Below are 16,171 nucleotides of genomic sequence, written 5' to 3'. Positions count from 1 at the left end.
GATTCAATGAAATGTTTTGCGTCACGATTTCATGAGACAATAATTCACTTTGCCCGCAATTACGTTTAGCACAATCATGTAAATGTATTCACGAGACACTATGTTTTATCGTACCATATTAGAGTCTGTATTTTCATTAACAAGAAATTACACAGTCAAGGCAATCGGTTCACATTCGATTTACTGTGTTTGACAGAGAAATTATTCGAACCTCTGCTACCTAACGATTTTCGAATTGAATTCTTCGTTAGAGAATTCTTTCCCTAGAAATTTCGTGCGACATAATCGTCGACCATTCGAAAGGCGATCACAATCGTCACGCTCCATCGAACAACGTTTCGTTTTGTTAGTATAAACTATAGGATAGCGAATAAACCGTTTAATTAGTTGGCAAAGTTTAGCCGAGATTGCCAATGGCGATCAACAAACAATTTCGTTCCATATCGAGAAATAGCAAGCGTAATAGTGGTCAAGACGGTTTGCACTTTCCCCAGCATTGCGTAACACGGCTACAGTTCCTGACGTAATGTAGGCCTGATTAAATAACAGGAAATTATGCATCTTTTTTCTCTCGAAAATTGCTACCAGGATTCTACGAATTATCGATACCTTTGAACATACGGAGCAAGCCTCGTTGCATTGTATTTATCCAATGAGATTATAAAATGCTAGCCTAACGTATGTTTATATTATACATTTATACATAAATGAGGAATATCGTAATGTTGTAGTGTAATGCTCGTCGCATCGATTTTCCTTTCGACTTAAGGCACTTAAGGCCTTAAGTATCAGATTTTCACACTTGGGATCGTTTGATATAAATTGCTCTAAATGTCACGAAATTTCGCATTCATTTGCAAGTACTAAGAAATCGTGAGGCCAGAGACCGACGATCGTACGATGAAAATGTTGTCGTTAACGTTAGGAAAACTTCAATAATAGAAGAAAGATAATAATAATAATAATAAAAGTTTAACAACAGAGAATGTTCTTTGGTACCGCGAGTCAGATCACGAGCTTTCAGTTTGAGTTATTTAAGGAATTTACGCTGTTGAAATGCCGCCCACGAAATTCGTGATATTTTTAGAATATATCGGTAGGGAAAAGTACAGATTGTACTGAAAGTAACGATTGTTCCTTCTTCTTTACTCGTATTTTTGCATACACATTTTCTTAAAGACCCACCGAGAAAATATTCCAACAATTTCTGATAGAAACCGTTCTATACTACAGAAATTACACGTGGGACGTGATTAACGAATATTCTGCAAATTTTTATGAAATAGATTACCGTAGAAAATTAATTTACGAGTGTGCGGTAAAATTTGACCTGAAGAAAACTTTTTGGTTCTTCTTCTCTTGGTTGGTTTCTTCCTCTCTTCGTTGCAACCATCGTTTATAAATTTTAGCCTGTTTATGTGGTTCGAGGGATTGTCGAATATGCTTAGGCTTCAGCGATTTAGATTTAGGACTAACCTTTTAGATTTAGAACTGAGATTAAAGATTTATTTCAAATTTCAGCCCAGAGGAGAATGTATTCGGTGCGTCATTTGCAAAAAAAATAGGCTCGTGCCAAACGCATAAGAAACAAAAAATAAAAAGGAATCTCCTACGTTGTGATTCTGACAAATCGTATGATAATTTTTTATTTCGTCTCTCTAGGAGGCTAATTAATTAATTAGGTTTAATATTATCAATGACTCATGTACCTAATTATTAGATCATTATTAGCTTTTTGGGTTACTATTTGTAGAATGTAGAAAGCTGATTAATAGTTTGTCGTTGGATGATACAATTTTTCGTGATAAAATTTGTCGAAGATAAAACTTCTTCAAAGATAAAGATTATTCGTAAAATAGTGTTTCATTTTATTAAAAGATGAAATATTTCATCAAGATGTATCTTTTATTTATCCCAAGATGCCAGAAATAAATGACTTGTTATGAGAAACCTATCGCGATGTATGAAATATAAAGCTTAAGATTCTGAAATATAACAAGTTTAACATTAAATTAGTCAATATCGAAAAGAACAGCTGCGTCGTTTTCCAGTTGTTTTTTATGTTTTCTCAAAGTAGCAGCCTTTAGCCCCGATCTTCCACACTAATTACCATAATTATCCAAGAGTACCGATGTTAAAAGCTACAAGAGTAATCGCATAAAAACAAAAACGATCTGTCATTTTCCCGTGTCGACTCAGCTACCCCGAAAAGTGAAAGCGATTTACCGTTCTTCGATCCGTGGGCCATCAGATGCGAGAATACGTCGATTTCTATCATCGGCCGAGAATCGAGTTGATAAAAATACCTACCGACTGGAAGAAGGGAGACGATAATCAAACATCATTATTTTACATAACTGTCATTACTAGCAAGAACCGGGCCATTTGGCCAAAAGTAGATGAAATACGATTCTGTCCGATCCATTAAGTTATCGAAATATCAATTTGATAACTTTCTACATTTTTTACTCGACTATTGTCATTACTCTTCGATCGTTTTCACCAGAGACTGTCTTAAATTTTCCATTGATCTGTCCTTTAATAATCGATTGTTTCGATAACGAGATTTTACTAACAAAAAGATTCTAATTACCGATATCGTCTATCGTAAGTCGATATTACCTAGAGAAATTTTCTGTTTATTCGCTAAATAAGTTAAGCAGACTCGTAAATGAGCATCCTACGATGTACATAATCAGTGTGACGTAACAGGTATGTGGAAAAGTGTATCCGTTAATGTCACGGTTCGATGCAAAGTGGACAAGGCAGTTGCAGTTTATTCGGTATGCGTAGTTCGTTTAACGCAGACACATCTTCTTATCGATGGCAGGTTAATCCAAGATGGAGGGGAAGGTCTTTGCAAGGTCTCGTGTCGAGTTAGTGTCAGCCACCTTCGCGGGCTTCTTCGAGTAAAAGCGAAAGTGTGGGTCGGTGCGCATGCACTCGTCGATCGCCTTTGTCGCGTTTCGTGTGTACAACGAGGTCGAATTTTATCTACTTTTCTTTTCTATTTCCTAGACGCTCTACGTAAGATCGAATCATGTGCTCGATTTTCCACAAATTTGTTCCTATTAATCGACGTTAGATGAGAAGTAGAAGCGCTATCGTTAGCTAACTTACAAATAGTGTTTACAAATAATAGCGCCATATCATTACGGAACGATCATAAAAAACAGAATTCTCATGCAGTGAAATTTCACCTATAGCAGCCTTTATGCGGTAGAATTCGACCCACCTGTATTCGTTTTCGCGGCGTCAAATATCTCGTTTCTGATTCTTCGTAAATGCACAACGTTTCGTACAGTTGAATTTCATCGAGTTCAGAGGGATCACGCGATCCATGTGCGTACGTAGGCTGCTGTTAGACGCACTAGAATTGGATAAACACGATAATGATACTCTCAGAGATTGAAAACAGCGTGCGTGGAATTTGCTTACTGTAATCGCGAGAAGCAAATGCGATTTTACCCTTTGCGCAAAGTTTTCCTATTTTTTACTATGCTTGGCGAAACCGCTTTATCGGCCGATTCTGAATTTTTATGCAGTTGTGAGAACTGTAAATGTGCAAAAATGTACGTAACACGTAAAAATGGTAATTTAGACGTATTCGTAAAGAATAGGAATTTGTAGAAAAATTCTGAATTCGTTCATCGGATACCATTTTGAAATTGGAAATATTAATTGCAAAACGCTACGAACTACGTGTAATTATGGAACAGTTTTCAATGTTAAAGGACTAGCGAGCCAGAGTTTAAAGGCTGAAGACGACGCGACAAGTCAAAAGTCTATTGGGTAAGCAGATCGGTGAATTTAACCCTGAAATAACCGTTCTGGGAAAGAAGGACGGGCCAGACTTGAGAAACCGCTACGGGACATTATCGAAGCGGGTCGCTAAATGCGGCCAAAGGTATGGTATAGATGTGAAAGCGGTCAGTCCGGCTGCTGTGTTACGTAAATGCCAGGAAGAGCGTTCAAACGTTGATACATCGATGATCGTGCATCAGCCACTGAAAGACAGGGGTTTTCCCTTTGTACGAGCCTCTTCGTTCCGTAGCCTTGTGCTACTTTTCGGTGGCCTAACTGCAATTCCGTCGATAGAACTCGATGATTTTCAATTAACCGCTCGCATGTCTTGTCTCGATGAATCCAGACGATCATCGTATCGAGGAGAAACAAATAGCTAGATTGCACCGTTTGCTTAACGAAGCTCGTGTCGTTACATATCGTTAGATCGCTGGAAGAATGTTACGTATATTTGAGAAATTGAAAATTTTGAGATATTTATAAAAATGAACTGGAAGTTTGAATCTTTTTTTGTAAGGTAGGTGTCGTTTCATTTATCATTATCGTGATATTTAACAAGAAGGATGTCGTAACTTAAAAATCCTCGTAATCATTTCTTTAACGCTAGAACTATTAAATTGGTCAGAATGACTAGTTTATAACTCTTAATAGTAATTTTATTCGTCTACAACAATACATTGTATACATTGTACAATAGTACATTGTTGGTGAATCGAACGATGTTTGATAAACAAGGTTTGATAAGTTACATAAACGGTATTTCGTTAGAAATTCTTGAAACTTAAATGAAATAAAGTATCGTGATGTGATATATATGTATATACATATAACGCGCGCGTGTGTGGGATAAAACGAATAAGAAAATATTTCAGTGGCAAATGGTCGAGCTATTAATAATTTTCTACTTTAAACTTTCTGTTTCGAATCGACTTTGCCAAAAATTTACTTCGTTTTAGTTCCCTAGTTTCTGTACGTTTCTAGCGAACCAACGTACATTTGCCCTTCGCAATGATAGACGAGATATAGAAATATTAAACGTTTGTTAACTTCGGACGAAAAGATTTAAGAATTTTTGGAAAAATATCACGTAGATTTTGAGAGCCGATTATTAGAGAAAGTGACTACGTCAAAATTTGTCGGATAATGTCAGACATCAGCTGGGACTTTCGTAAGAAGTGAAATAAATAGCAATTTATCAGATTTCAATACGATTAAATATAATCGTGACAGGTCCGGCATATTACAGAATGTTTTGGCGATAAATTGTTTTTATCAAATTTCACAAAACTTATATAACGTTGTCAAGTTGTATTAAAAAAGTGTGAACGTGATATTATTCGCGATAAGTATCCATAGAATTCTGTAATATAAAGAACGCCGTCGTTTTTCAATCTTTCCCTTTACTATAATTTATTTCAAGAATCTTCTCGCGACAACTTTGTGGCGATTAAAATTCCACAGACGAACGTGACGTTGAATATTTTACTGAATCAATATCATAAAGAAGAATTTGCATTAAAAAGGAACGCGAGCGAAGGAAAGATGTTCGAGTACGAAGAAGTAAGAAGATTTCGTATTTAATTGCGCTATCGATAAATGCATTCAACGAGCGTTCGTTCGTTTTGAAACGAACGTCGAAGCGTGGCACGCGTCGCGCGTGTTTATCGCGTTAACAATTATTGCGATAATATTTTACGAGATGCGCGAATGACAATCGTTTCGTCGAGTTATCAGTTTCAGACGATCTTACTAATTTTTCTTTTCTTTGTCCCTCGATAGAGGCATTTTATTCCTCGTTTTCCTTCTCGATTTTCTAATAGACAATTTTATCGTTATACCATTTATCGTTGCTACATTTGACATTCTAAAAAAAAATAATTATACGCTATGACTTCAATGTTCTTTGTTAATGTCCTTTGTTTTTTTTACTAGTTAATAACACCGACTTTATGTATTTATCGTTAAATATGTTGCTCGTGTTGTCCTCGTTTTATTTTCAATAAAAAGGAGGGTGAAAAAATTGACGCAGCTATTATAGTTGATCGCATAAAAAATGAAATTATACTTATGTAATGCACCGATACTGAGTCATGGGGCAACGTATATTGTCTCTTTAATAATTATTAGTCGATGCTCGTTTTCATGCAAACGAGACACCCGTGTCTCGTTGAATTATGCTAATTTCCCTTGTCTTTCGTCACGTAACACAAATGGTAAGCGTGGTGCCATCTCTCGAGGTGTCTTCAGACTTCCTTTCCTTCTGATTCTCGCAACAAGAATCGGTACGTAAGGGAACAGCAAAACGTAATTTGCATATAACAGTTTTTTAAATAAATGAATCATCTGATTTAAAATGACTACGCACTTTGAAATTTAAAGACGCAATATACCGCGTAAGTGATTCATTTATTTCTACCATCATTAACGAATCCAATTCTTTCTCAATAATAACTGAGTCAGCTTGTTGATCTACATATAACCCTCTTCTTTTACTTTTTCAGCGCGAACATTTGAATCTGATAATTTTCAATGTGAAAGACGTTTCGTACTAACGCAAACTATATCTAGTTCAAAATATATTACACAACGACGTGCCGCTAATTGTGATTCATCGTACAAACGTAACTCGTCAATTTACTTTTACTTAACGATGCTACCATTGCTCGTTAGAACGATAATTCTATTTGATAGTTAATAAAATAATAAAATGGAGCAGCTTACGATAAAAACGATGTTCGTCAAACTTTTCAATCGAACTCATTACCTTTATCATCGAAAATGAAATGCTTCTAATCAAAACAAATTTTATCAAGATGTTCACAATTTCACAATTTAACCAAGCATAGTTCTTCTAATTGCCGATACGTTTACAGCGATCGTATGACGCGATGAATATTTTATTTCGAGACAAAAACTATCAGTACCAGAGTATTTTTTCGTTTTCTTGAACAAAAAAGATAAACGCGTACAAAGATTATCTTCGTTACGAGCCTCTCGATTCTTCCAGGAAAATAGGTTGAAGGAATGGATTTCGTGGAAAATAATTCCGTTGAAGAGTTCACGATGGAAGATTCTCTACGAAGGAGAGATTGGTGTCAGGTCGATCTGACACAGCGTCGTATCGAGGATGCGTCGGTCGCGATCGTTCGTGTGTTTTGCCTACATTTTACCCTTTCACTGTGTAACGATAAAACGAACGAACCACGAGCGGACAAGTCTATTCACCGATACTTGCAGCTCCTCGTCAGCCACTTTCACGCGCGATTGCGAACTCCGTCGCGAAGCAAAGTGGTCTCGTACCAGCGCGCAGTGGCTCTTGCAAAATTTGCCTCGCGCCTGCTGCGTCGTTCGTTGGCCGACTTTTCCGAATCGTTCCACCGCTTTTCTCTCTCATTGAATATTTCTGGAAAACGGTATCCTCTTTCTCTCTTCCTTTTTCTTTTCGTTACACTTTTCTACATTGTTCCGTCGATTTATGAGGAAAAATTTCCAATCGATTCGGAAGATTAAAAGTACATAAAAGAGAGAGTACACGATCAACTTTTCGAACACACGTCGAAGAAAAAGATCGTTCGTCTTCCATTTTCTTTAGAATTCTTTCAATTACCATGAGAATTAGAATTAGAGTTAGAATACAACGAATAGATGGATGATCTTTTTGAGAAAAAGCATACGTCGAAAGAAAGGATTGTGATTTTTGGGTTATTACGTTTTATATTTTCTTAGGAAATTTTTATTACATTCAGAAATACTTGTCGTTTTTGGTCCCTGGATGCCTTAGCTTGTACCTGCTCGGTATTCTTCGTATAATATAATATAATTTTGCATAAATATAGCTATCTGTAATCTAATAATTCACAAAGAAAAACCTGATTCGTCCGCGTAGGATCAACAGAAAACTGGAATACAAGTTATCATAAAATAGCTATATGTATTCAGTCGAATTGGTAGATTTTATGCAACGCTCACGTTCTTGCAACAGATTACAAAACCATGATCGTGGCTTTATCTCAGAAACACGTGTGCTTTTTATGATGTCTAAATTACGATACTAACGAGCATTACCTTCTATTACTCTTGAAGATATCTCGTTATACTTTTAATGCTGTGCTATTGTATGGAAATACTAAACATTTACTTTGCAATTCATCCTAGTTAATTGATTTAACACGACTTTCTTTAAATTCACTTTAATTAATACCTACATTTCCAGCTTTTTATTCCTGACTATACTCTTCGTGTTAAAATAATCTCAGCTTTGAATCTTAACATAACGATAATTTTAGCCCATTGCTGTTTAATTTCTATCTCTTAGTATATTATTTAGTATTATTTGTTTATACAAAACACGTAATGTAATATCGCATAAAACGGATACGAAAAATAGCGGGGTAATTTAATCTACGTTTCTTCTGAATTTGAATTTACATCGTGTTGTACGCTCCAGTGAACTTTCATCTATGACAGTTTTTAAGGATTAAGAATACCAGTATGTTACTCTGTACATTGTTCGTCGCAGCAATATCAAATATAATTTGCATAATTGTTACGGTGACCAATATAATCGCAGGAGAGTTGAGCACAGAGTGAAGCCGTGGCTGGTTTCTCCGATAGACGAAAGCGAAGTAAAAGTGGAAGCAAGTACAAACAAATTTCAAGCGTGCTACTCACGGGGTCAGTCCGTCGCTCCAGCTGAACATCTTCTTGATCTTTTCTCTCGCTTTTGGGTCGCTTTTATCCTCCATCTTGATCAGCGTTCCTTTTGTGACTTCCGTAAAAATTGGTTGAAGGACCTTGCAAAAGGTATCTCTTGCTAAGATTTTTCAATGACGACGCATCCTCTTTGTCACACGCTTTAACGGTACACTGAAAACAATTGAATAGGTTTGATTAATACGGGAGAATAATATTAATATGGACTTTGTACTTGGAGATTTCCTTTTTTAGAGAGTAAATCTGACCTTTGTTTTTTCAATTCTCGTCTAAAATTCGTAAGAAAGATAATAAAATAAAAACAGATTTACGTCACAGTACGTGTTTTGTAAACATATCCTAACGCCTTTTCAAATATTTCCGTGTAATTTGCAATGCAAAGTTGTTAATAGAGTAGTAATGTATACTTATTTTGATTTTTGACTATGAGAATGATTTATTCAAATCCGTAAGACATTTTCATGAACTACGAATACACGATTTAAGAGTAAATGAACGTGCAATATTTCCTGAATTAAAAACAATGCACAATTATGCGCCAATATGCACAATTTTATTATCGAACGGTGAGGATCATTTACCAAGCATTTTTAAAACATTTTCATAAACTTCTAATTACAATCTAAACGAAAACATATTTATTCGACGACATTTAATATTTCGTGAGGTCAAAATCAAGAATATACATATCGCGATTATCGAATGACGACTATGATTCGTCAATAATTTTTACAACATTTTTACACTCATCAAGTGGATAATTTGAATGTAAATGAATCTTTCGCGAGATTAAAATATTTATCTCCACCATCAGGATGGTTATCACATTTACGACATCTTTTTCAAGAATAAGTTCCAACCGGATGGGAAGATTTTTCCCCAGCGAGAGAAACCTAAACGCTGGTTCTTTTAGCCAAGGTGTACCGATCTCTAAATTGTGTTTAGAAACCAATACTATTTCTCCACGCTTTCGCAGACCCAGAAAAGCGATCCGTTTCTTCGAAGGATGCATAGGCCTCGTGGAAAGAGTCGCGTGCCCATTCGTGACAATGGCGGAAAGTGAAACTGTTTTACAGCGACTACGTATCCTGCGAGCAACGTCGTGTGCCTTAGATCATTACGAAGAAAGCGTGCTGTATAATAATTTGTCAATGGAATAGAAAATATGACGAGCTAAGAATAGTATACGCATTTTCCTTGGCGCGCTACTGTCACAGAATCTTCTCTTCGTCGCTCTTCAACAAATAACTTGTAACATCGTTCCACCAATGACATTGCTGTTTGAATTATTAATCAAACTAAATATTGTTTTTCCTCGTGAGTATCGGCCAGGCCATTAATTATGAGATTGATGTCAAGGTTAAGAAAAAAAGGAGATGATCTCTTATGCAAGGATCGGCAAATGTCGACCTCCGAGGTTACTGGAATGGAAAAATCGGCATTCGAATGAAGGATAGCAAAAGAGAATTGCAAGATCTTTTCAAAAAATATTCCAAAAATTCATCAAGCAAATCTTTCGAGGTAGGAATTTCGTTATGCTGTTGGACGATCGAGATCGTTATCACTCAATCGTGAAACCCCAGACGGATCTTCGATCTAAAAACGACGGAAATTATGAATCAAGACCTCAGCCTGATATTTTTTCCACATGCAATTCATTTAATTGGTACCGTACGGAGTTCTTCGTGCAGATTTGAACATTAATTCTGTTGTTATTTATCGATATGCAAGTAGCTGTACCGAGATTATGTGTAATTATTCATGAAAATTCATGGAGATTTAATAAATACTGGGTAGGTACAGCAATTTCATTGACATCTTTTTCGAAATTAAAGCAGAAGGATTGTCTTCGAGTTCTATTTCTTCTCGTGCAACTGGATTGTCTAACTGTTCAGATAATCGTCCTATTGTGTCCACGAGCAGCGTACACGTCGTTGACCGCGCAAGAAAGTGGAGCTCCGTCGATCTAAGCGGAAGTGCCACCAAAATGATCGCTGGATGCGGTCGATATTAATTTCATTTGGTATTCAACATGTTGCATTCACCTACTCCATTAATTTAATTTCTACGAGATTTCGTTCACTCGATGCAGTCACGATTTTATTCTCAAAACTATGTAAAGTAAGAAGATCGTATTCTACTATTTTTGAATATTTCGCATTTTAATATTTGTTATTTACGTTTTAAAATCATTAACACGTAATCCTAACAAGAAACCAATAACGATTCTAGAACGTAGCAAGATTAATAGCAATATTATAATATAAAATAACAGATTAATAGCAGAGCGATTAAAAGACAATCTACAGACAAAAAATAAGAGATAAAATGTTTGAAGATAATTTAAGGAGACAAAAAGTATCCGTCCATCGAAATGGCTCATAAAATAACCAGATTGTGTGTGTTGTGTGTTGTGATTAGAATATAAATCTTCTGTTTAATGTTCTAAGTTTGTTAATTCCTTGCAATAATCCATTGTTAGAATAATGGTAAATTGTGATGACGCAAATACTATGGATAATTAAGGAGCTTTTTATTCGATGGAACGGAGACATGTAAATAAGAGAATGAATTCTCGAAACGATTCGGCTTCCTGTATAATAAATTCGTCTGAATCTTTTTTAAATCGCGAACGCAGCTGTGGAACCTGGTCTTCTCCGGACAACGATGCGTGTTCGCAATATAAAGAGAGTAATTGGCTATCGAGTCAGGTTAACAACTTCTGTTTTCAGGACAAAGAGTAGCTATATGAACGATGGGAGTTGAAATAAAACTGCGTAAGGTTAGCAAGTTCGTTTTAATAAAATATGATATTTAATAAAATATAATGTTAATAATCTAATAAAATATAATGTTAATAATTTAATAAAATGTAATGTTTACTGCGGTCTATGAGTTATACTTAAGTATCTAGATTACGAAAATCTAGAAAAAGATGTCGCTCCAGTTACGCGTGGACCATGTGATGCGGCGTTTTTCTACAGTTTACGTGTTCGTGTTATGTGAAAGTGCTGCGCGTGCGTCATTCGACGAGTTCTAATTGCTATTCCGTACCGTTCGGCAAATTCCCTTCCGTCACTTCTTACGTCTTATGTAAAACTGGTAAAAGTTGAGATTTCGTCAAAGTCGAAACCATGATCCGTTCTCTTTATTGATTTGTGCGATCATTGACCAGTTATTCGCAAAGAAAAAAATAGTACCGTTAGAGACCGTGAACGGTTCCGGGGGATTTGCTATCGCCTCTCTTGGTTTGTCCAGCGCTACATGGATAAACGATACGAATGACTAAAATACTTGATAGAAATGCATCTCTCGTGCTACACACGTAACTTTGGTTATTCAAGTCTTATTTGGGTTGTTCGTCTCGTATGTAAAAAAATCGAAAGTGCACACCGATCTACTCTCATCGAGATTAAACTCTTGTCTTATGATCTTTCTTAACAGCTAAAGTAATCGTTAATATCCCAATATTTTTGTACCTTATTAAGTGCAAAATATCGAGATATTATATGAAATTAGTATTTGATAATTTTTAATTAAGGAATCGAAAAATCTTTCTCTAGCTAAGATAGTAGTTCGAATTAAAAATGACATTTACAAATATAACCTACTTTCGTTGAATCAAAGCCATAATGCGTGTCACGAATGCCAGGCAATATTATAAGAGGCTTTCGCATCTTTTAAAAATATTTTTCTAGGCCATCCAAAAAATTCAGCTGACCACGTGATCATGTGGCAGGTGATCTTCACATTTTTGAAATATACCGTATATGTACTAAGCTGAGAAATATAATAATAATAAATAAAAAGGTCAATTCGAATAGATACCTGCTTTGTATTTTCAAATTAAATCAAATGGCAGTTGCCGATTTGCTTTTCATTAATATCGAAGATAAATATCTATATACATAATGTATTATTGTACCAGATATACAACTTATACATACATACGACAAATACGTGCAACATATAACTTGGCTCATAGAGAAGTGTATCATACAGTTTGATATAAGCGATGGTTTCATTTGGAGCAGAAAGAACGTATTTTTAAAAGAACGTATGCTTTCATTTACTAGCCTCGAATGAAAGTAGGTCAACTATAAAGGGTTTTGTGAAATATTATGTAAATTTCTACATTTCAAATTGTCAGATATATACATACAACTAACGAGATTACACATATGGTGAATTGAGAATTTAATACCCGTACAGCTTTTCCATTGCTTCCTCGTTACACTTCCCCGACTTCACTCGTCACCTCTTTGATTTCATAAGACCGAGCACGCGTCTACATCGTAACACGCATGAAATCAATGATACATTGCAACCACTGGCTTTTTTACATGTTAAAGAGGAAGTACTATATACAATACAGGAAGTGCATATATACATTTTGTCAGAAACTTCGAGAATCGAAATATAATACATGGTTACTCTTGCAACTGGATGCTTTCATAGCATCGAACGGATGACATGAGTGTCTCGCGCGATTTCTGCAGCACAGTATTACATTGTGCGATGCACCTATTTTAAAATGTTGGCAAAGTTACCTTGGCGATATCGTGTCTCCGCGCCTGATTTATATCTTGACAAATACTTTAACGTACGACGAATAAGTATAATTGTATGTATATTTCAGGTCCTTGTCAATTCTTGATAACACATGTACGATAAAACGATGTTGTTACTTTTGAACATGTCTGTTCACAACGTGAATCAAATCAGCTGTCTTCGCACGTAAGTGAGAAAATTGATATTGATGCAAAGTTGCTGTATATTTGTCACACTTGTCACACATTCAGTGATACGAAAATAACCTTGCATTCCAATGCAAGTTGCGAAAATGCGTCTGCGGACCGTGTTCGGATATTCCTCCGTGTATTTCTAGGTTACATGAGGGGAACGGATGGACCGTCGCGAGATGAGACAAAGGGAATCAAAACGAGATATGCACCGTGGCAGTTCACGGAGAAGGAAGGACGAGGTTTGAATGCACGGATGAGGACGCCCGAACGGTTTGAACGTCTTTCTCGCACTGAGAGACGAGTCCAGTTGAGCAATAACGCACAGCCACCGGCAGTCGAGCGTTCACGTACCAACACACATTCTCTAGGCCGACGCACCTTACAGGGGTATGCGCGCGCGTCTGCCACTTGCCGGTAAATACATACGCTCTCCACTGGTCAACTTATGGGCGACGAAGCAGTTGGCAACATTGCTAAAAAATCTCGACCCCTTGATCCTTCGTGCCAGATTCCAATGATCGTGTTTTTCTTTACCGCTTCCGCAGGTAAGAAACTTGTATGTCGACTTTAAACGATCGATTACTTGTTTATTCATTTGCATAGGACTTTCAGATCGACGGTGATCCTGTCTGTAAGTGAACAATACTGGAGATTATTCAAACGACAGATTGAGTGGCTGATTTGTCATTGCGCGCCATTTGGTTTTCGGTAAGTGACAAAGTTTAATTGTTTCTTTTATAGTGGAATTATCAGAGCGGTTAATTATGTAACCTTCGTAGGAATTTTGTGAATTTAGAGCGGTACAGTTTTTATGAATCATTATTTGCACTATGTAGTTTTTTTGTACAATGGTTCGTGAAAGTATAATATTTGAATCATGTTATACACTTGTTCGTTTTATACATGTAACGAGACATTGACATCATGATTATATTGATAAAATTCGAAGCCAATCTGAAAATGTATATAAGTAATTAGTAAAAAATTATAAATATCCTCACTGAATATTGAGGCTTACTAATATATTGAATAATGGACAGTTTAAATACTTTTATGATCTCTGAAAAATATGTATTTACACTGTAGCTGTAGCTTCTATATACATTTTCACATTTGTTCCAAACTTTATCAGAATAACCCCATATATATATAATGTAACAATGTTGGGTTAGGGTGTGTCTTATCAAATAATGAAAGAAAATTGAAAAATGTTTTATAGAATTAATATAGTACATATTCTCATAACAAGTTCTACAAGTGATCGTAACATCTTGGTTTCTTCGATACAAGTTTTATACTTTAATAAGTAGGGTACTTTCAGTATTAACCAATCATGTAGCATTGATAAATTATTCGATTAATAATTAATTTTACATTTAGTCTCGTATTTCTTTTACGTCGATAAATTTCAAAGAATTGTTGGAAATCTGCATAAAAAGGAAATCCTATTTTCTATTGTCGACACATTATCCAATTAATAATCAATCTTGTGACATTTCTCTATATCGATGAGCATTGAAAGATTGTTAGCAATGTACGTAAAAAACAGAAATTTCTTGCGAAACTGGACATTAACGTTAGGTTTTGAAATAAGTGTTTCCCTCTCGATCGTTTCTACCTTCCGAGGTTATTTTCAAATTCCCGTTCACTGATGGCAACGCGCGCGCGCGTACGCACAATCAAGTATGTTTGTGATTGCACCACGAAACCATAAATGCGTTACGAACATATACATCGATTTTGTGCTTGTGTGTATTTTTTTACATGTATATATGTGTCAAGTAGCTTTCGATTCCACAGACCTAATGTGAGTGTGCGTGCAAGTACGCACTATTCTTCACGTTGCCCCGTAAATCGAAAGTGCACAGTCTGCAGTTGGTCGCTAGTGCTGTCATCTTCCGCATGCAAGGACCCCTTATGCACCGACCTGTTACGCAAATCTTTGCAATTCGAAATTAGTCGCAAAGATATTCGTCGCGAAATTATTGCATCGTTTGCGACATCCATGTCTCTTGAGCGATCTATGAAAACCCGCCATTATGATACTATGCAACTGGCCATTTCAAGTTGAACGCATAATTTTTGTTGAGACCGATCGAAATGTTAACTCATTAAAGATTAAACGATAAAATAAGGTAAAAATTGTAAAAAATTTGTAATATTATAGGATATTAATTGGACATTACAATATCAATGGGAAATGTAATATTTTTGGAAAATATAAATGAAGTAATTTAGGTACAGTGAAGGACAAGAGTATTCGTACAATTGGAACGTAAAAATAAAAATGGCTGATATAAAACAATCAGGTGACTTGTAATTGTGATGTACAATTTCGTTTGTTTTATTACCAAGCTTATTGTGATTATGCAAGGGAATTTAATAGCGTTGGTAACATGTGACCTGTAACTTTTAATATCTTACTACTGATACTAATTCAATTATGCAAGAGGACCTTGATAGTGTTGATGGGATTTGGGGGATTCAAATTTCATGTTTAATGGTATACTAACAATTCATATCAATGTGCATACGTACAGTTTATAGTAGAGCATTGATTACTGAACTACTAGACTGATGTTAGAGTAATGATCAATTAAAAATTAATTTTTAAAGAGAAACTATGATGAAATGTAGACTCCGAGAGAAGATTCTCCGCGAGTTAACTTTCTGCATGCATAAAGAAGGACGTCGAGATAATTTCAAAGGTTCTGAATCATCGAATGATTGTTCTCTATTCTTCGCGACAGAATAGGCAATCCTTTCTCATACATAATTTCCAACGCGTAACATAGATTCCACTTATTCTATGTACTGTGAAACCATTACGATTTAAACACGAATGATAATGACATCTGCTGAACTTATTGTGCAGAAGAATACGTTTGCATTTTAAGGATATTTGTGTT

The 16,171-nt window shown here is 35.7% G+C and overlaps 1 protein-coding gene and 1 long non-coding RNA gene across 5 annotated transcripts in view; one reads left to right on the top strand and one right to left on the bottom strand.

The window, feature by feature from the left end:
* Positions 1-13,530, bottom strand: part of LOC100649393 (ABC transporter G family member 20) — a 49,498-nt gene extending 35,968 nt beyond the window's left edge. The window contains exons 1-2 of the mRNA XM_020866767.2: positions 13,068-13,530; positions 8,476-8,670 (exon numbers count right to left, since the gene is read on the bottom strand). Of these exons, the coding sequence (XP_020722426.1) occupies positions 8,476-8,549 (74 nt within the window). The 5' untranslated portion in view covers positions 8,550-8,670; positions 13,068-13,530. The remainder of the gene's footprint in view (positions 1-8,475; positions 8,671-13,067) is intronic.
* A 139-nt stretch (positions 13,531-13,669) lies between these two features.
* LOC125386472 overlaps positions 13,670-16,171 on the top strand; it is a 65,837-nt gene continuing 63,335 nt past the window's right edge. Inside the window, exons 1-3 of one of the 4 annotated variants that reach the window (XR_007226643.1) lie at positions 13,670-13,807; positions 13,875-13,970; positions 15,063-15,567. This is a non-coding gene — a long non-coding RNA (uncharacterized LOC125386472). Of the gene's footprint in view, positions 13,808-13,865; positions 13,971-15,062; positions 15,568-16,171 lie in introns of those variants that run through there. The other 3 variants (XR_007226646.1, XR_007226644.1, XR_007226645.1) reach the window with 3 other exon arrangements.

The sequence above is a fragment of the Bombus terrestris genome, chromosome 15 (assembly GCF_910591885.1).
Source record: "Bombus terrestris chromosome 15, iyBomTerr1.2, whole genome shotgun sequence".
Classification (NCBI taxonomy): domain Eukaryota; kingdom Metazoa; phylum Arthropoda; class Insecta; order Hymenoptera; family Apidae; genus Bombus; species Bombus terrestris.
This window is presented reverse-complemented; position numbering and strand designations above follow the sequence as displayed.